Source organism: Halyomorpha halys, unplaced genomic scaffold, assembly GCF_000696795.3.
Source record: "Halyomorpha halys isolate HHAL.00 unplaced genomic scaffold, Hhal_1.1 Scaffold438.1, whole genome shotgun sequence".
Classification (NCBI taxonomy): Eukaryota; Metazoa; Arthropoda; class Insecta; order Hemiptera; family Pentatomidae; genus Halyomorpha; species Halyomorpha halys.
In genome coordinates, this window is record NW_027107367.1 from 128540 (window position 1) to 150674 (window position 22135).

Sequence of the window (22135 nt, forward strand, 5' to 3'; positions counted from 1 at the left end):
CTTCATGATACCTTTTATTTAATAAATATCCTACTTGCCTTAATGTTATATCGGCAGTCAGGCATTTCTAATGTGATCTAGTGAAGTTTAAGAATGGAATGTATTAGTAACTTTTCATTTCATTTCTTATCAATGGATTCTTCTTCCATGGGACACAACAGTGTTGGTGTAAATTGTATATTTTGATTGGTTATGTGTATATAGCAACTGGATTTAATTCGAGCATGATCTTTTTTTTATTTTTATTGTAATAAGAACTATTTAAAGTGGAATTAAAAAAAAAAGAAGAATAATTCGCTCATGATATGTGTGTATCTCTGTGATACAGGGGTAATATTTAAGAACTGAGGCCTTTGCCTTCGTGCCATTATCCCGTTCTGCCTCCTTTTGGTAATCGTGCTTTGCTACATGCACAGCACTCAAAATGACATGAATATTTGAATAAGTTCCAGCCTCTCGACAATGTAAATAATTATCAAATTGAATGTTAAATGTTAGCAAGATAATGTAAATTTTTTCTATTTCCTTTTTTTTTCTTTTTTTTTTTTTTAAATAGCTATGTAAGTCCTGTTTATAGATGTACATTTGAAGAAAAAAAAATTATAAAATGATTTTTATCATTTTATTTTTTATAAATTAATACTAATCATATTCTGCCTGGAAATTCTTGTTTAAAAGAATGCACTGCTGTATAATTCTTATTTTGAGATTGTACTTGTGAAATCAAATTTTGTATATATTCAATTGTGGAGAAATAGTGTGCTTATTTTGTACCAAGTCCTATTATCTCCTTTCCTTAATCCATCAAGGAGTGATAATAAATTGGAGTTGCCAGTTTTATTATTAGCAGTAATTTTTATTTTTATATGTTATTTTTACTTTTGAACAGACTGTTTCTTAATCCAAAATTTAGTTTGGATTCTTCTGCCAAAGAATAAACTTATGTTCATTCGGCTCAGTTGGGGATTGTGAATAAAACTTATTTTATCATATATTTTTTTATTCTTATTTTTTGCTAATGTTTCAACCACATAGTGCTAAAAGCAATGAGAAAGACATATCTCTAGTATGGAGATCAGGTGGTTCTTTCAGTAATCCCCTTATCTATCCAATACAAAAAAAAGTTTATGTAAAAAAAAAAACCTTAAAATTTACAAAAAATTTGAAAACATTGAGGAATTGAGGCTAAATAAATCATATTCCAAAACAGTACCTAGGGAGCAAGTCTTATGATAGCAGATGAGCAGAGTAAGGGAGGGCCTCAGTCAATGGCTGGATTAGGGTTGCGGAACAGGAAATGTTAGGTGCCAACACAAGGGTCGGGGACTGCTTAGCTTGTAGATTAGGCAAGGCTGGTCTTCCACTCACTTAAAGCCATATGCTTGCAAGCCTCACGCTATAGAAAATTAAGGTGAAGAATGAATAGAGTTTTACATTATTTTTAATCTATTGAATATTTTAATATTTAAATCAGGATATGAAATTAAGAATAACTTTAACAAATTATGCTGAATGAGTTCGGGTTCACAAAGGTATAGAACAATATTTATGGTCTTATTAAAATTTAGTCACAGTAGAGGGTATCCAGGATCTTTAGTATAACATGTTAAATGGAAAAAGCGTTAAATATAGTAATATTTCCTTCTTAGAATGTCAAAAGGATATAACATTTATTGATTTGGGATTGAGAGCCTGTTAATAATAGGTCTTTTAAATGGAGAATGACTCAGATAACACCAGCTGATCTCCACACTATTTTGTTGTTTTGATTGGTTTGTTGTTCATTTTTTTGTTTTGGATGTTTTAAATTCTAAAAAATTAATGAAAAAAAAGGAGAGGAAACGTGAAGAAAATGTTGGAGATTTTATTATCTCCTAAATATTTCATGGTTACAAAACAAGTTGCCCAGTAAATTCACTAGGAGCTCCTCTGTATACTACATGAACTTTGAATCAGGGTGCTCTCAATATTATAACATAATATGTTAATTTGTTATACATTTAACATATTATAAATACCTCTAGTAACGTGTAAGTATAGAATGGGTAATTTGGATTTGTTTTATCTATCCTACTAGTCTAACCAGGGTAGGCTTCTTATATTCTCCAGAATTAATTATCAAGTCATTAGAATTAAACTTATAAGTTGAGCTCACTTCCTAATATTATTTTCCTTATAAAATCTCCCCTGGATGCGATATTCCAAAATTTGATGGAAAAGCAATCCTCTGTTCTGCTGTATTAATTCAATTTGCCTAAGGCTGTTTTAGTGGAATTTGTTGAGGTGTTACCTTAGCAATCTGGATACTGTAGTAGCGCTGGTTCTATCCAGCCTGAACTGATAGACTTATTTCGTGGTGGTCCTACTAGAATTAGGATAGGTTTTCTTTTATGTCAACCATCTACTTGTGTGACTGAAATGGCCAGGTAAAAACAGTAATTTGCCTTCTATGAATTACATTCCTTATGTAAGAGACCATTCTGTTGTGACAAAAACATGTTACTAATCTTTATAGTCACAAGAAACAGGCAGTGAATGTTTTCATGAGATTCTTTTTTATTGTTATGATTTTTACTCTCAGGTTTTGGAAACTTACAGTTCCTTAATTATTCTGACTTAATAAAAAATTAAAAAGAGTTTTACCAAATGTAAAAAAAAAAGTTTTGTGAATATTTTGTTCAGACTTTTTTGTGTTTAATAGCTTAGTACATTCTAATTGTTTTTTATTGTTCAATTTTCCAATCCTATTGTTCTTATGTATTTTTTTATAAAATAAAAACGAATTTAAATTTGGTTTAACAATGTATTAATAATTTTGAAAAACTGGGACATGACACAACCCTCTGATTGGAATCATGGTGGTGGTACCATTCCAGGTCTCTACTTTTTTTACCCCCTACTTGGCCATTTCAGTTATAAGATCAGTGGAGATTGTTAACCTATTGGAAAACAACTTATCCTAACTCTAGTTGGACAACCACGAAATTAGTAAACCATTTAAGCCTGGAATGGAATCAGCGCTGCTGCAGTATCTGGGTTGCTAAGGCCTCAACACATTTCACTAAAACAGAGTGAACCATTGGCCATTCATACTGTAGGGTTTGTTGACCATTTGTGGTCTGTGGCAGATTTATTTTATAGGCTCTCTAAAAAATCATAACATTAATGATTAATCCTCACTGCGAAAAATACGAGATTCGCATGCATCAGTTGAAGATGTTCAGTAAGAAGGCTTTACCCTTCCTAGGAAGCATCTTCATCAGTACATACGGGATTCCGTCCAGTCCCGACGCCCTGTTCCCTTTGACGCTTCGTAGTACAGACTCGATCCGGTTGATGGAGATGAATAGAATCTTCTCATTGGGGCTCCGTGGAACCCCAGGTGGTGGTTGGGGTGCACTAGTCGTCCGTTCAGCACCCCTAGCTGCATAGCTTTTAATGAAAAATAGCCCCATACTCTTCTCTTTATATACCAAAATTTGTGCAATTTAATCTTTTAAACTTTACTAAGTTTTATATTGAAGTTATTCATCCACTGAAAGAAATTAGTTCACAATTACTTCTAGGTTAACTTGCAATTTTTCTGGACTATATCCCACAGAGTAGGAGGCTTCTCTATCTCGCCAGTACGCCTTCTTTACATTATAATTAAATTAAAAAAAAAATACTCGAGAAACGTTAGATAGTGAAAATGGTGTTGCTAACCAAAATACTGGAGATAACTATGTATCTACGCTCTCGTAAGAACCAGTTCCGAAGAACAACGTCGAGTGACCTGTAACTACAGTGCCAAATCTAAAAAAAACCGTGGACGGTGGACTGACAGATTTTTTTAATTTGATTTTTGGATTCTACTCATTTTGACTCATCAACTCTTAAATTTGAGATGATTTTTTTTATTATTAGTCGATTACCAAGGTTCATTATTTAAAATAATTCATTTGGTCTCCAATTTTATTTTTATTTTGGGGGTAAATTAGTATTTTTTTTAGCTCATCTTCAAGGACAAATAAAGGAAACTGTGTAAAATGTCACGTTTTGCAACATGGGTTCCCGGACTTAAATTAGTCTTTGGTAGTTGTTCATGGACGAATACTTGTTGATCAAGTAGCGAAAAACACTACTCTCGAATGCAGTCTGTGTAAATAAAAAAAAAAAAAGAGTTCCTGTCTAATTTAATTTAGAAAATTTAAAAGCCTGTTTTTAAAGACGCACATACCCAGAACTGTCACTTCTAGTGTTAACGGTTGTCTCTGCTATCAGCCGGAGGAGGTTTTATGAAGGTTACACTTTTGGGTAGTGTAAGGTGAAAGCTTGAAATTATGTTCTACTAAAGTTACTGTATTGTTTGAATTAATATTTTAAAGAAAGTATGGTATCTTGTCGACTCGAAGTATTACATTAAACTCGAATCAATCATGGATAGTGAATTTGGTTTTTTGACATTATTGTCAGTGATTATGTTATGTGGGAGCTATGGTGCAGGGTGTATCCCATTAATTATGCCAATGTCTGAGGTAAGTCATTCCCCAAAAACATCTCTCAAAACTTATGTCGGTTGTTCCATAACAATACCATTATTGGCGAACCATTATTAATTGCAGAGCAAACTGCAGATGGTATCTGTTTTCGGAGCTGGACTACTTGTTGGGACGGCACTTTCTGTTATTATTCCAGAAGGGATCAAGGCTTTGTTCTCATCAGTCCCTCTACACAGTTAGTAGCCAGTGACTTTATTTTGCTATACACTTTCTTATTGTAAGTAAAGTTTGTTGAATGCTTCTACTTACAGTATAAACTGACTGTCTTCCCCTAAAGTGTTTTAGTAATTAGTTTTGTGATTTGCAGAAAGTGTTGCAAAAGTTGCAATAGCTACTGCAGATTCCGCACTTGAAGACCATGAAGAGGCCGATCTTCACTCTGCTATTGGACTTTCATTAGTCCTGGGGTTTGTTGTTATGTTACTCGTAGATCAGATTTCTTCAAGACATAATAGAGGTAAACATTTTCGATTTGGGGCTTTTATTCTTATATAAAGTTTTCTATAAATAAATATGTTACAAAGCCATGACTGTGTTAATCAAATTACATCTGAGTTTCCTATTAATCAAGCCTTTTATTGCTGGCAGTAGTTAAATGTTTTTTAATGCTTCTTTTAAAATTTCTTCTTAAAATGGTTGTATATTCATTTTAAAATTTTACTTAACTAGAATGAACCAAGTTTACATACTTGTAGTGTTTAGCATAGTTCTTATCGAGTATTTTATAAATTAATTTTACGCAGTCAACAGTTATTATTATTAAGAGTAATTACTGAAATTGTAAGTACTATAATTATTGAAATATATTTTTATCTCTAGGAATTAAGGAGCTATGCTTATCTTATTTACTGAAAATTTAATTGACTCTTTAGGAAATTTTTTTGGATTATGATATTAATTGTACATTTATTTTAATTTTTTAAACAAATTAACAATATTCTAGTTTTTGCTCAGATTTTCAATCAAATCAAATTATAGCAGTTGTTAAATTAAGGATTTTTTTTTTTTTTACTCAAATCCTGAGTATTTGTTATATATTATAAAAGTGTTAACCCTTAATAGGATAATTCTGACACCAATTTTGGCTATGATCAAACTGATGGGGGCATGACAGTTACAGGTTTTGGAACAGAAAAAACTATACTTATTATGGCCCCCAGATTAATAATTGTTAAAACTTCTATTGGAACAAGCCTTTCATCTCATTATTGGTCTAGAAACATTACTAATTAAGCTTAGTTATGAACAGTTCGGATTTTTATGGAGTAAACAAAAAAATAAATTATGTTATGAAATATCCTAATAAGCCAATAACTTTTATTGCATGTTTATGTTTTGTAAAAAAATTAGTAAATATCAATTTTTATTCCAACATTATAGTGATATAATAACAAATATGTTATTATGGTAAAAAATTATAAATCATGTTGTTCATGAACCAAGTATTAATTAATGATATTACAAAATTGTATTTTACTTTTTGAATTGAAAAGGTTTTTCAGTTAAAAAATTAAAAGTTTTCTCAGTTTTCTAGAACCCATGCGAGCAAACAGATTTAGGCACAATAAAATGAGATGAATTGTTCCAGTTTTGCTACTTCTTCAATGTTGTTCAATTTAACAAAAATTCTAAGTTAAGTCTCCTCTTCCCGTTTTAAATAAATGTTTCAAAGATGAGAGTAGACAGTTGCTAAATTTGGGTTTAGTTGGGCGGATTGTTCAGATAGGATTCCCTTTTATGATTTTTGTTGTAATGATCTCTTGAGAGATTTTGACATGTATTACATTGATCAATATACTTGTTATATCTGTTTAAAAGTTAAGACTACCCTTGGGTTAGAGAGGGTGGTTTTCACGCCTCAGTGATAGGATTTATACCTCATCCAATTTCCAAATGACTCCAATTTCAATCATTTTTCAGAATATTATTTGTATGATTAATTTAAAAATTCATCTATTGTCTTCCAGTAAGATCAATTTATATTTCTCTATCCTTTTATTTGCTTCACATTCATTTCTTTTTAATTATATGAGAGTTTGAATTTTTTTTTTCCAATTTTATACCTTTGAAAAGTTATGACTCTAATTTTATGAAATTGTAACAGTATTTAAATAATTTAAAGATACTTACTGAAGATAAAGATTTGTGTTTGTACAAGCTTGCAAAAACACACATCATGCCTTCCAGATCAATTCACCTTAAAAGTTCAGTGGTTACAAAAGAGATTGTAATGCAAATTATGAACGAGCGCTTAGAGGAGTAAGTAAAGCCATAAAAGATACAGTGTGTTCCCACACTTCTATAAAACTCTACCAAGTTTTTCTAATTGCTCAATTTTTCCTTTAGGCTTTTCTTCTTCTAAAGTATTTACTCTTAAATTGCAATTTGTCTTAATTGAAATAAAATTAAATATAATTAGTTTAGATCTTTGTTTGAAAACATAGGTACTCTTTTAGATGATTAATCTTGGCCCCGAAAAACATATGTTTTAAAATTTTTAATTTCAAACACAGTTTAATTGTCTGCTATTACTGATTTTCTTTAATTTTGATTTTGAATAAATTGTTTAAATTTCCTTAAGTTATTTGCATGTTCTCTTGCAAAAGAGTTTATTTATTTGAATTTATTATCGATACTGCTTTGATTAATGAATATCTTTGATTTTTGTTATTATTTTTGCACAGATGTAATAACATTCTGGTGTATTAAGGTAACACTTATACCTTGTAAGTTATATCTTACACCTCGCTGAACATCATAAGTAAACGGCCTGAATTAGATAAATACTCTATTATGCTAACTTTAATGAATGATTTAGATGTTGAAGGAGGTATTAATCGTGGTCCAAAGTTGACAGCTACAGTTGGCCTTGTAGTCCATTCTGCTGTTGATGGGATTGCTCTTGGTGCTGCTGCCACAACAACTCATGCTGATGTTGAATTTATTGTTTTTATTGCCATCATGCTACATAAGGTAAGAATGTTGATGTAATATATACACATTTTTTTACTAGACAATCTTATTATCATATTTATTTTATTTTTAATGATTGGAGAAGTTTGTCGGGGGGGGGGGGGGCGGTAGAAAAAAAAATAAACAAAACCATATTTATTTATTTTATGCCGATGTTTAGACCTGAGATTCAGGTCTTCATCAGGGCTATAGAACAAAAGAGATAACAACAACATTTAGGGAAACATTAAATTGAAAAGGAATAGTATACAAACAAATTTGGAATTATACAAAATATTGAATTGAATAAAAAATTAATAACTGATAATTGAATAGTAAAAAAATTTAATTGATTGATAATCGTGGAATTAGATGGTAATAGATTGAAAACAGTGAAAGATGAAATATAATATCATGTAGGTAAGAAGATATGTATAATATAAGATATGCAAGTAGTATCTAAAAAACTTAAAAAATAAATAAATTGAATCTACAAATTGAACAATATGACAGACAATGAAAAATAGTGAGTGGCTTATATCTGAATTACAGTGTGAGTATTAACTTATATACCTATACTTAAAAATATAAATATATATAGGAAAAAGGTAGAATATGGAGAATGGGAAAAGAATAATGTAACAAATATGAGAACGAGAAAGGAGACTCACGTTATGGCGTAGAATGTAGGCCTGCAACTGATTGATTTTTTGATTTTTAGAAAGGCTCGTCAGAGTGAGCTATGGACAGACAAAGGATTCGCTAGAAATGTAGCTGTCAAGAAAGACCGTTATGACACAATAGTTGATATGAAATACTAATGATAAAAATAGAAGTCAAGTTATAGTTTAAAAGAAAAACATAAAACCAGTGATATGTAAAAATACGGTACCCAAAGGTCAAAAAATTATGAATAAAAATTAATAAGAATAAAAAAAAATATATTTTTTTATAAAAAATAAAGTCGAAAATAGATAATGATTGATAAAATAAAATAAATTATGTGTGCATTAATAAATAAACGATTTGGGAATAGGCTAGGGATAGGTTTTGTTTGTCTGTTTTGTGATTGACTGGGGAAGCTTCTAATTGTATAAAAATACCTTAGGATAGTAATCGTTTGTCGTGGTTAGGGACAGAGGCTAGTATGGAGGTATTGTCAAAATCAAAAGAGTGTTTGAGTGTTAAGCTATGTTCAGATAATTTTGAAGCCATGAAGTGACGGGAGGAGATGGAATATTTGTGCTGGGTTATGCGGTCTTTAAGTAAATTTTTTGTTTTGCCAATGTAGGATGCATTACAATTAGAAATGGAACAGGGGATATGGTACACAACATGGGAACCGTATTCCCTCTTCCACTTGACTTCTATTTTTATCATTGGTATTTCATATCAACTGTTGTGTCATAACGGTCTTTCTTGACAGTTACGTTTCTTTGTCTGTCCGTAGCTCACTCTGGTGAGCCTTTCTAAAAATCAAAAAATCAATACTTGCATATTTTATATTGTACATATCTTCTTACCTACATGATATTATATTTAATTTTTCACTGTTTTCAATCTACTACCATCTAATTCCACGATTATCAATCAATTAAATTTTTTGACTGTTCAATTATCAGTTATCAATTTTTTATCATTTATGATTCAATTCAATATTTTGTATAATTCCAAATTTGTTTGTATACTATTCCTTTTCAATTTTATGTTTCTCTAAATGTTATTGTTATCTCTTTTGTTCTATAGCCCTGATGAAGACCTGAAACTCACCACCACTCAAGACCTGACCATCTTCTCCTCTTACTTATCTATCATCAACTATCTTCACCTCATTATTATCATATCCATGGTATAAGAACTGTCAAAGAATCAAGGCCTCCTCCAGTTAAGTTCGCCAGTTCTCTCTACTAGTTCTGTGGATCGTCATCTAGGATTCTCCTAGAATCAGGCCTGGGGTTATTCTAAGTATGTCTAAGAAAGTCATGTCCTTCCCATTGGAGACATCCCATTTTTGTCACCTTATATCTGGATTCCTGTTATTACAGCATTCATGCTTATCCTTCAAGTGATATATATTGAAAAAACCATACTATCCTCCAATCCAAAATCCTCCTTAGTTTTAACCTTTGCAAACTTTCAATTCTTTGTACCAATGTCCTGCATTCCAGAGATTTAAGTTAGCACTGTCCTATCAAGATCTTATACTACTTTAGAGATCTAACAGATTGGCTTGTTCCTTAAATGCTTTTGAAGCCCAAAAACTTTTATTTACTTTTTTTATTAGATCTCTGCTTGTATCTATTGATTTTTCTTGTGAACCAAGGTAAATAAACTGAGTCACCTTACCAGATGAGTAAACTGCAGCCACAAAGTGTGATGGTTTGTGCCTATTTAGATGGGGGCTGACATGTCTTATTTTATTTTGGTCTTATTCACTTCCAGACTGACTCTACTGCTATCTATCTGAAAGCAAATGAAAGCACTTATTGCAGAATCATATAAGATCTGTTATGTATTGTTCTCTCACCATGTATTTTGATTCTCCTTATTGCTATTTAAAGGCCCAAATTGAAAAATTTACAAGGGAGCCAATTACACTTTCTTACCCTTAGGAGGTTTTCAAAGCTATCAGTCATGTTCCCCTAAATATCCATTGTACATTGCACTTTCTTCTTTGTAACTCAAATTAAATCAAGCATAGGTGTTACTCCTATTTCAAAAAGATCTTAGTTCAGCTCATTATTTTGTATACTATAATAGGTCTTGCAAAAGTTTTTGCAGGTGTGGATATTATGTTCTTCATCTTTCTAGGATATTTCTAATCGATAACAACTGGCTTAGTTGGCTGGATAATAGTTGGCTTACCTCTAATTAAGCTTGTCAGGTACTCTCTCTTGTTCTAATGAGCAATAAGTGGCACTTTTATTATAAAGAATCTGGAAGAGTACCTTATAATTACAAAGTACTTATAACAATACTTTGATCTCTAAGTATTACCTCAAATATTTTAGGCACCTGCTGCTTTTGGATTGGTATCTTTTCTAATGCACGAAGGGCTGGATAAACAGAGAATAAAAAGACATCTCCTTATATTTTCACTGTCAGCACCACTGTTCGCACTAATTACTTACTCCTGCATTGGCCAGGTAAATAAAATTCCTATTTAAAATGTTTTTTCATTAAATATTTTCTATCAATCACTGTAAATTCTAAGAAACCTCTAGTTTTTTAACTTATCATATATCTAATGAAGCTCATTATTTATGATATTGTTTTATTTATAATGTATTGTGAACATTGTTGATCTTAGCTAATTTTTTATTCATGTCCAGTTGTAATTTCCTATTGATTTTCCCAGCATTACCAGTTCCTAACCATACTCAGTAATGGGTGTACGTTTCTGCTATTTACTCATCCTTGCCTCATTGATATTACTTAACAATTTATTAGGATCTCATGTACCTATATTACATTTACAGTCCTTAATATAAATTATTTATTGTAAATTATTATGAAGTTAAAGGTTCAGTGACTCAACCGTATATATTTTTTCTGTTAGAAACATTTAAAAAAAAGAACTTAACAAATAAAAAACTTTTTGAGATGAATAACTGAACCAATTAACAAAAGGAAGGCACTGTTTGAAAGAAGTTTTTATATAGAGAGTGCAGTTGGATCTGACATTGTATATGATTCATATGAAAACCGAAATTATCTCAACAATTGTCTTGAAACACAAGTCCCTAGAATTTCTGAAGGAAAACAAGGAAATAAATTTTTATCAATTTGTATTTTTAATTTGAAAGGTGATCAAATTCTCAAACAGGCCAAAAAAAAAAAAAAAAAATCAAAATCACACGTTTACCAACTTTCATCACAAACAATACAAAGATGAATGGTTAATGTTGATTATATTATTTTTCTTGTTTTGTAGTGATTTTATTGTTTTGCATTTTATAATTTTAAAAATAATTAGAGTTCAGTAATTTCCATTTCGTTAACTTATAAATTACAAACACTTTGTTTTTGATCTCTCAAGATCATTGCAATGTATAATTTATTGGGTACTCATCCTAAATATATTTTTTCTTAAAATTAAAGTCTACACGAAAACAAGTTGCAGGCAACGGATAAAGGGATTTTTTTTAATAATGTTTTCGATACTTACAGAAAACATTATAATAAATTTCAAACTTGCAGTTTTACTTTTATTTGAAAGTATTGTTTTCTCAAAAAGTTATTGAGTAAAGAAAATGTATTATATCAGTTTAGATATAAGTTAAGTATCGGCGAAAGCCAAATGTCAAAAAAGAGAAGAAGGAATAACATGTAACACGTGTGAACTGCTGTAACATACTATCTTTATTGGGTTCGGTACATCTCTTTATATACATGCGATCAGCTGATCTCCTCAGTCAGCTGACATCGAAGTAACAGCTGACTAAGGCTGTAACTTCTAAACGAATTATATAATTTTTTATTTATCATATCTTTCTTTTTGTATTAGCATCCCATGCGAAACAACCAAAGAAAGTGTATATAGTCTGAATATTTTAGAAACCAATTGTTCAAGTCCTGTGAACCCTTAATTTAATAAAATGTGTGTGTATTTATGTGGGAAATTTTTTATGACTAGTCAAGCATTATAAAATATACATTTATGAGATAATTTGGCCAGTGTTGTCGGCAACTCTGAATATTAATTAAACAGTGTAAAATAAACATGATGCTTATACAAATTGCACAAATTTTAACTTAACCAGAATTAGATAAGTGATTATTCTAACTTAACTGGGTTTTTTAACCATATCAGTAACCTCGTTTTAGCTTTAATAACATTTCTTTTTATAACCTATTGATATTGTTAATTTAGAAGTCATTAATTTTTAATACAAAGTATCTGGTTTTTATTTACTTTCTCCTCAGCATATTATGATTATTTTAGAAAATAAAATTAGTTAGTTTTATAATGATGTGGTTGTTTTACACTAAATTTACATAATTTATTTATTTTTTTTTAACAGGAAGGTAAAGAAAAGTTAAGTTCCTTGAATGCTACTGGTATTGCTATGTTGTTTTCTGCTGGTACATTTCTTTATGTGGCTACTGTTCATGTATTACCAGAACTAACTGGTCGACTCGGAGGGCACTTGGCTCCGAGCCAACTGACTGCTCTCGTTCTTGGAACAATGCTTCCACTGCTGCTTTCAGCAGGTCATCATCACTAAATTTCTTTGTAACAGAAGAAATTTTAAATTTATTTGGTGGCGTACTTTGATACTTTTTGTAAGATAAATGTTTTTATAATCTATTAGCAGTCATTGGTATTCTTTCATCCATTGCCAAGATTTGGATTATACATCAAGGTTATACAAAACTAGAATTTTTTTTGTATACCATTTTCGAATAATTTTATCTATTTACCAGTGCTAGGTTTTTTTTTTTTTTTAAACTTGGATTGATTTAAATGTTTTAAGGGTTTTTTCATGGGCATTTACTAACCATAATAAAACTCATGTTTTCATTAAATAAAGCCTTGTTTTCTTTCATAATTATGTTTTATTAATAATAATACCAGTATTTATTTATTTATAGATTTACATCCTTCTCTATTATTCTATTTAATAGTTAATGATATTAATTTGGAGATTATACATTATAATATTACGTTCTTTATTATAGTTTTTTTGGACCATTAATTCTTGTTTTTAACAAGTATAAAACCAAGAAATATGATATGTCCATGAAAAGTAATATTTATAAAATGGAATTAATTAGTTATTTGTTTTCCATTTTTTAAAATTATTTCCTTTATTTTTACAATAGTTTACTTGTGTTGAGGCATGGTTTTGAATTTTTTTTTCATCTTTAGTGTTATTTGTGTAATCATATTAAAGTAGTCGACATTATACTATAATAATATTATTTGTTACAGTCATCAATATTGGAATAGGGTTAGTTGTAACAGAGAGACAACTAACTATATAATGTGGTCCAAATTAGGTTCTTGTCAGAGAATGCTATGCATAGCAATGTGCAGGAGTTTAATATTAATGTTTGGTTTTTAAGACTTTTATAAGAAGCTTAAGGTGATACCAGAGGAGACGAGCCAGGCACCTACTCCTTGAGCATAGTATCTAATATTTAACTGGATGATTAGTGTTCCCCAATTTATTTTTATTATTGATAAAGGTTGTATAAAGTTTGTTCTTGTGCCTATAACTCAAGTTTGGAGGTTGTAGTTCATGTTTCTGTTTCTCACATCAAAACTTTTTGTAAGAAAAAATTTATATTATTTAACCATGTAACACAAAAGTAAAATTTGAGATACAACAAATTGATTTATCTACTATTTTTTAAACAATTAATTTCAGACCATTTAGAGATGCCCATATTCATCATATAGTAATCCTTACTGTGATATGGATAAAGGTTGTGATATTTTGACGTTTCTTAGCTTCTGGACTCTACAATAAAAAATATAGTGCATTTATATGTATTTTATTATTTAGTCATATTTTTTTTCCCACTATTGATGACCAATTGAGTGTGTCTTTAGTGAGAGTGGTTACTTAGTTGGATTATATTTTTTTTCTTAAAAAATAAAACAAATAAAAAAAAATATATTATTTTAATTTCTTACCAATGCCCTTTCACTGTTAATCAACTAAAATATGCACAATGTTTTATTCAATATTTACCGCTGAATCTGAAGTTATAATAATTTAATTGAATCTAATGAATTGAAGAATTATAAGTACAATACTAAATTGAGATACGTAATCTTATTTCTACAGTAATAATAGATTTCTTTATTCCTAAAGTGTAATTTTCTTTCTGTATCTTTTTTTTTAAATAAAGATATAAAAATTTCATAGCTCTAAAAGCTTAATATATAACATATTTTTTATCATGATTTCTTAAAGGATTTTTTTGTAAATTTGTATTGTAAGCATTTGAAGTTATAAATTCTTTGAAAAATATGAAATAAAGATTTATATAAATATAGAGGTGTGTTGTATATTTTTCTTTATAACTCCACAGCTTTTACCCGTTAACTAATTAACACATTCAGTGCCACATCACCCACACAGACATGGTCTCCATGCATAATGTCTGCCATGCACAGGTGACCAATGTATGAAATCAGTGTTTTGTCAGTGCAAATTTTTGAAACCATGTGAAATCTAAAGTTTATAAATTTTTATAATGATAATTTTAAAGTTTTTAAAACGAAGTAGAAGAAGCAGAGTAGTTCAGCGAGTTAGGCTCTTTTCTCCTATCTCCCAGGTCTGTGTTCGAATCCGTCAGTGGTAGATAAATGTTTATTCTTTTATGTCAGTCGTGGATTGACCGTTGGTTCGGGAGACCTTCCTGTGGTGGATAGAGCCTCTTATGTGGATACCCTTAATCGGAGAAAAATCTGGCAGTTGAATGTGATTTTGCAGATCCATACCAAGTACTGAACCCAAGAGCCCTCCTGGATTATAGTGTTACAGTTTTTTGTTTTTTTTCTTAGAAATTTCACTGATTCACACTGCTTGATGGACATGTTAATTATACATTTCCCAAGGATCCTTGATCCATTGTGATGTTTCTTCACAGCACTTGGTATATCTCTTAAAGGCTAGTATTTTTATTGCTCCCACTGAAAAGGCTTTAATTACAAAATTTAGCAAAGTTATTTTTTAGTTTTAAAAGCTTCTTTCTGACTTAATTTGACTGGTGCTAGTGATGAGTAAGTCCTTAATAATTTATAAAGGTTCTTATATGCCAAAACTGAAGATATGTTAATTGGGCCAAACGTAAGACTGTTTTTCATATTCCTTCAAAAGTTTAAAAGGAATCCATAACTTTTAGTGCTTAGTTTCTCATGGTCGAAGTAGTTAACAAAATCTAGATTTTTTTTGCCTAGATGTTTTGAATGACATAATGCTTTCTTGCTATTGTGGTTAAACCCCATTGTCCATTATGAGTTTTATGTACTTACATCTAATAAAGCTTTTTTTTTGCCACTTTTTTTTACTCTTAGTGTAATAAATCCTAGTTTTGGTGATGGGTTTGAAGAAAATTCTTAAGTGGACTGTTTTAAACTTGATATTTGCTTTGTAATTTTTTGCAGGTTATTTTTAAATTATATATTCGGAATTATTAAGCATTAGCTGTTTTATTTCTTATTATGAGGATATGTCATTTTTTTATTTTTTTTATTTTCATGTAATATGTCGTCTAAGTTATTTTTCAAATGAGTGGACGATTAAAGGGTTTATATTTTTATATAATTGTGATAAAGACTTTTTTAATTGTTAATTTAGATGAAAATTTAAACAAGATTTACATGTAAATATTTACCATATTTAGAAATTTGATTAAAATGTAATATCTAAGATAATTTAATGAAACAACTTTTGTTTTAAAGTTGGTGTTAGTTTTTCCATTATATTTTAAGAAATTTTTCATGAATGTATAATTTCTTCTGGTCGCTACTGGCTATTTTGTTTGAGGAACTTTTTATTTCCATGTTGTCTTGAAACATAAGGTAAACCTTGCTTTTAAGAAAGTTTCTTTTTGATAATTTTTTTTTGTTTATTTTAAACAAACTGCATAATTTTAATGGATATTTATTTTTGATAACTCACTGGTTTAAATATACTTTAATTTTAGAAAAAAAAGAAAGATATATCTCATGTCAATTACCAGGTTTCCACAGAAGTGTATTTATTTATTTGTTCATTTTCTTAGAAAGTCGATGATCTTGCAGTAGGCTCTCCATAATTTGTGATTTGTAAGAGAAATGTATTGTATAAAATTGGCTGAATTGATTGTAAGATTTTATTTATGGTATCCTCTACCGTAAACTTAAAAATTAGGTTACTCCTATTTGATGGAAAATACTTCATAGGTCTTAAAACTATTTTTTAATTTTCAGGTATGTATGTAATGTAATAATTTTAATGGAATTTTTTGTAGTTGATTTTATTGTCAATATGGTATTTTGTACAAAGAAGGATTCGTCACAATTTTACCTTTTATAAAATTGAATTATTAGTTTCATAAATTTTAAATAAGTAATATAACATTATTACATTAATAAATGTTTGTACTAAATTTTATGAAGAACTATACTATGTTTTAGTATTAGTTTTACATTGTGCTATTTGATTACTCAAAGGAAAAAAATGATTAGATTTAAATTATTGGAAGTCTACTGTATGTTTGATTTGTATTTTCATTATAGGCTTTTAATTTGTTTTCATGTGTGTATTTTCTATATTATACATATATTTATTGGTTTTTATTAGGTTATGAAATTGAGAAAAATATTTAAAAAAGAATAAAAAATGTGATAAATTTTAAACTCATCATCTTTTATTTCTTTTTGTCTGAATTTTAGGAGTTAAATAACTTGTGATATTTTTTAGTCATTATTAGATCCATTATTTTTATCTGAATGCACTTAATCCATTGGTGGAGTTTAGTGTTTCATGGATTAGGTTATTTTATGAAGTCATAAAATATTCTTTGTATGCTATGTAATAAAAAAAAAGTTAATTTCCTTTGACTTTTTTTCAACTGTTTATTGTGTTCAAATAATTTCCCATTTTTCCTCTTGTAGTTTCTGCTTATTAAACTTTATATGGAATGAACAGATCATGAAGAAGTTTGTATAATGGACTTAATAATTCGATCAGTTCTTTCGATTAGTGATTTATATTTTTGAGAGAATTTATTTTATGTAAGTACTTATTTTTAATTTCTTTAAGGAATAAAGTACATTGTATACATCCAATGATATTAATATAAAAAGAAAATAATATTTTTAGAATCATAATTATAATTTTGATATGTAAAATAAGAAAGTGATATGTGAGGAAAATAAGTATTTTAAATCAATTGTTTAATCTGAAAATTAAATGTTTGAAAAGAAATGTTAATAAATGAAACTCCAGGAATAGCTGTGAAAAATAAATTAACTAAAAAATTCATATGCACTGTACTGGGATTAGGTAGCAATAAAAAAATAAAATAAAAATGATTCCAGCTCGAATTAATGAAAACATGAGTAGATGAAGGTAATATATATAAAATTTTTGGATTTTTTTTTTTGGATAAAGGTTTCATAGCTTATCTTCGCCCTGTAATATCACCAATTCCAGATTCTTGGTTGATCTATGGCTTCTTAGTGGGTTGGATGGATTAAGTATTTAAAAAACTCCATTTACCATTTTTGTTATTTTGGTAACGGAAATTCTTCATTCACTCATGTCTTCAAATATCATGTTTGTGACTTTTATTTGGGTAAAATTACCATTTAGTTCAGTCTAAGTTAGTTTAATTTAAATTTTAAAACAAGTTTAGAGAATAAAATTTTATTGTGAATTACCAGAAATAAAGTATGTTAATTTGCTAGGAGTGCTGTGCATTGGATTTATTATAATTCAGTGTTCACTTGTCTGACAGTTTGACTACCGCCAGACTCAAAGGACAAAGTTCATTGACAAATGCAGCATTTCACACTAATTATAAAAGCCCTATATGAAAGGTATCATGGTAATACTGTTGAGTATGCATCGTTATTGCTTATAACGACCTCGGATATAAAACATGGGTAGTGATAAAAATTTCCAAACCCGTGAAAGAAGAAGAAAGGTTTTAGAAACCTATAAAGCATTTGTCATCCAAATAAAGCGATTTATTAATATTCGAGAGATATAATTGATTTAATTTAAAAAAATTCTATTTCACATTCACATAATATGTGTAGTAATTAGTTTTAATGGCCTCAAAAACCTCTACTCTCCTATCCTGCAGTATCTTTTTTTAATATTATACCAAAGCCTGTTGAACAGATTCGGTACTTAAAACTCCATCTTGACAAGAGACTAACACTGAATTGCCATACCAGCCAGAAACTGCTTCTAAATTCCGATTACTACAACACCTACTTGACAAACACTCTAAACATCCAATTTACTACAAAAAAACTCTTTTACATTATGATAATCAGACCTATTTGGACATACGGAATTGAGCTTTGGGGCTCCACCAAACCATAGAATTCCACCCGTATGCAATCTCTACAATCCAAAATCCTCTGTAAAATTCTTGATGCTTCTTATTATGTCACAAATAAACTCATCCATTAAGACCTCAACAACCCATTCGCTGCAAATTTGGCCCGAAATAGATATACCTCCTTTCACTCCAATATTCTTACCCTCCCACCCCCCCACCATCCTTATCCTTACCTATCATCTATTCTTAATTTCTCATCCTTTACAATCTCTGACAAACCTCCGAAGAGTCTGAAAAGAAGATAGCCACGGGATCTTCTAATTGTAAGCAATGATTGAAGTAAATAGGGTGGTTTCTTCCAATTTTCAATTTTAAAAAAATAGTGACCTAATGTGCCTGGTCCCTTGGAGGACATAATAAACGTTATCTTGTGTACGCTGTGGAAATTAAAAATGATCGAGTTGAATGATGTGTATTGTTTTCACACTAAATCATGTATGGCTCATTACTTTGAAATACCAAATTTGCGAAACGGTAAAAGGGAAAAACAAACGGATTCCACTGAAAGTCCTGAATTTAGAAATTTTTCCCAGTGGACTAAAGATTAGACAACAAAGAAATCTCGTTATTTCAACGTTCCCTTTCGTATACTATTATTAATTTATTTTTTCTCCATGATTGATCGTAAAAATTACCCAGAAAGATCTCTGCAGTCAAGGAATACAAATAAAGATTTGCTCAAAACATTTGTGTAAAATGAGACATAATTGTTTTCCCTCTGGATACTTTCATAACATTATGCCATTTCAAGGTTTCGCTGACGAAGTTCACTAATTTTTTAAATAAAGTATTTTCTATTGAGACACCGTGATCAGTAAAGAGTTTGTAAAATATAGTGATAAAAACTAGGAAGTAGTTCGTTTCTGGACTTGATCTTTTATGGCCCTATTTTCACTGCTCTAGCCAGGCGAGGGATATATCATTAATAAGCAGTATAAAACAACTAGGAGTGAGTTAATTCAAGCTTGTGCTTGTGTCCCCGGAAGTTATTGATAGCTTTGTTGGCTTTGTACTGGCCGCATAGGATATTGTGCCATTGTAGTTTCAAAGCAATCGAAACTATGAGGAGGCAGTTTGGAGTAACTTCAAAGCAGAAACTTGCCCATTGTTTGGACTCTGGTACATCCTCAGGGGAAATGTTGAAGCAATCCTATTTACATTTCTTACGACTTCTCTTCGAATTGAAATTTTGCTTCCCCTTTTCTATAGTTATGACATTTTAAATGAATCTATTATAGCTGATTAGAATGAATGTACGGTAAAGTGTCAAATATATTTTATTTGAATTGAATATTTGAAAAAAAAATAAATCAATAGAATATTGGTATAATAGTGCAAATAGATCAGACTTGATTACGTTCGAGCCGTAGGGAGAAAAATGGTTTAAGCCCTTCTTTCTAAACTTTTTTAGCTTCACTTTTCATAACAGCTTACTGCATTATACTCCTTCTTTCAAGACCAGGGTGTTCCAACTTACAAACCCTCAAGGGCCAAAATTAAAAACTTGAACGTGGTGGATCATATAATACTTATATACATTAAAGTATCAATAAGGTTAATGTATAAGGTAAAGTTATTAAAAAAATCAAAAGTAATAATATTTCATTATATTGAAAAAGTTATACATAAATAAAAGAATTATTTTTATATTTTATCGATTGATACAAACATTGCAATATCAATCAAAATATATATTTAGTGTGAATATTATGGTCGACTAGCTGCGTCTACCTACGAACAAATATTCACCTCTAGTTCTGTTGTAGCCAACTTTCAGTAGATAAAGTAATGATACATCACTTCATCTACAAAAAATACACTTTCACATAAGTGCTTCCGAACACTGATAAGAATATTTTTAGTTCTAAATTAAAATAACGGTTTATATTAAATAATAAAATCTCAATCGCGAGCGGGCCGTAAGTTGGACAACCCCGTTCAAGATCAATACACTGTATTTGTTACTATTAGATAATAATTTTGTTAATCATTGATTTAGAAAGCATATTTTAAAATATAGTGACAACAGAAAACCGTATATATTATTCCTTAGAGATTAATATGTAATTATTGATATTTCGAAATATGGATATTTTGATTTCGATATCTCATCCCCACCTTTTTTTCAAAGACTGAAAATATTGGACTTGATATCGATATTTTATGTTAATATATCAAACGACTATATCGATTTGTTTGAAAACTATCGATGTTTTCATGTGTAAATATATCGTACTTTACGGGGGTATTTATACGTAAATATAACGATACTTACATCCCTAGTTCACTTAGTTTTTAACGAATCCATAATAATATCGATGGTTTGCCTCAAAATGGTGTTAAGTCCATTTCCACTAATTTTACGAACAGTATAGTTATAGGTTCTCTCTTTTAGAAAAATAATTGAAATGTTGTAATTTTCCTAAAAAAAAAGAACCTATAATTATATTTTTCGTAAAGCTAATGGATTTGGACTTAGTAATACTGTGAAATAAACAATCGATGTCATTTATTTTACTCAATAATAATTGTAGATCAATCCCCTGTTATATAACTTCTTAAACCTGTATCTTCTTAACTTCATGTAAATCAATTGAAAAGAATAAATATAATTTTTAATTTTCGTTATATATATAATAATTTTTAAAAAATGTGTTACACATTTTGGTAATGGCGAGAGATATTGATTGATAAAAAGATAACTGTGTCTTTTGATAAGTAATTTTGACTGTACAACTGATATCGATCTTATTGTCATATTATATATTACATTATATTATATTAAATATTATTATATTATAGCCTTGGTCGCTCACTGATCGCCCACTGACCTCGAATTCTAGGATCAGTAGGCGACCAAAGCACACCTCTCTTCTGCTCCTACTTTTCAATCCAATTAGTTAAGTGGAAATTTTTAACTTTAAGTGACGGAAACACTTATTCCGTCCTTTAATTAATTACAATGAATCTTTATTCGTATTTACTTTTTTTACTACGTCATAAAATTATATTTAATTCAATTGTTCTTGAGAAATTTAAGACTAAATTCATCATTATCCTTAAGCAGTTACTAAGACTCCGTGATACCCACCCCCCAAAACTAACCAATAATAATAATTTGTTTTATTACCCTAGTTTCTAGTTGCGTCCCTCATTTTCCCCAGTTTTGATTACGGTTGCCACGTTTATCTTCCTCCAATCAGTAACATGATATATATGTTTTTTTTTTTTTGTTGATATATTTCAATATTGAATATTCAACCATTTTATTATTTTGAGTATTCATAAAAATCAAGCCTGAAATTTCAGCACATTTTTTTATTTTTAAATATTATATTCAGTATTACTAGCATATGTTCGATATTACTGGAGTGATCTGGGATCAGAGCCTTAACACATGGAGGAGAAAAACTAACAGTGAATTGCTTGCAGAGACTGGTCAGCCAATATCTCTTGATATGAACGCAAGGAGGTTAAGATGGACGGGTCGTTTGGCTCGGAGCAATCCATTAGGACAAAAATGAATCCGAGTATAGTTGGCAAGATACCACGTGAAAGGTAAAAAA

At 29.7% G+C, this 22135-nt stretch overlaps 1 protein-coding gene and 1 long non-coding RNA gene across 2 annotated transcripts; one reads left to right on the top strand and one right to left on the bottom strand.

Moving 5' to 3' along the window:
* Window positions 1-979: 979 nt before the first annotated feature.
* LOC106682740 (uncharacterized) lies at window positions 980-4251 on the bottom strand. Its single transcript, XR_001343479.2, has 3 exons — window positions 4220-4251; window positions 1214-1396; window positions 980-1104 (listed from the first exon to the last, which is right to left on the bottom strand). It is a non-coding gene; the product is annotated as an uncharacterized lncRNA (long non-coding RNA).
* Window positions 4252-4271: 20 nt separating this feature from the next.
* On the top strand, window positions 4272-17071 carry Zip102B (Zinc/iron regulated transporter-related protein 102B). Its single transcript, XM_014423763.3, has 6 exons — window positions 4272-4517; window positions 4605-4716; window positions 4849-4998; window positions 7360-7514; window positions 10505-10639; window positions 12518-17071. The coding sequence occupies exons 1-6, from the start codon at window positions 4419-4421 to the stop codon at window positions 12719-12721; spliced, it is 855 nt and encodes a 284-aa protein (XP_014279249.1). The 5' UTR covers window positions 4272-4418; the 3' UTR covers window positions 12722-17071.
* The last annotated feature ends 5064 nt before the right edge of the window (window positions 17072-22135 follow it).

Excerpts from the sequence above, each read along its gene's own strand:
- Zip102B (XM_014423763.3), top strand. The coding sequence starts at position 4,419 with ATGGATAGTGAATTTGGTTTTTTGACATTATTGTCAGTGATTATGTTA. Across the intron at positions 4,717-4,848 it reads CTCATCAGTCCCTCTACACA|AAAGTGTTGCAAAAGTTGCA; the intron begins GTTAGTAGCCAG and ends TGTGATTTGCAG. Across the intron at positions 7,515-10,504 it reads TTGCCATCATGCTACATAAG|GCACCTGCTGCTTTTGGATT; the intron begins GTAAGAATGTTG and ends CAAATATTTTAG.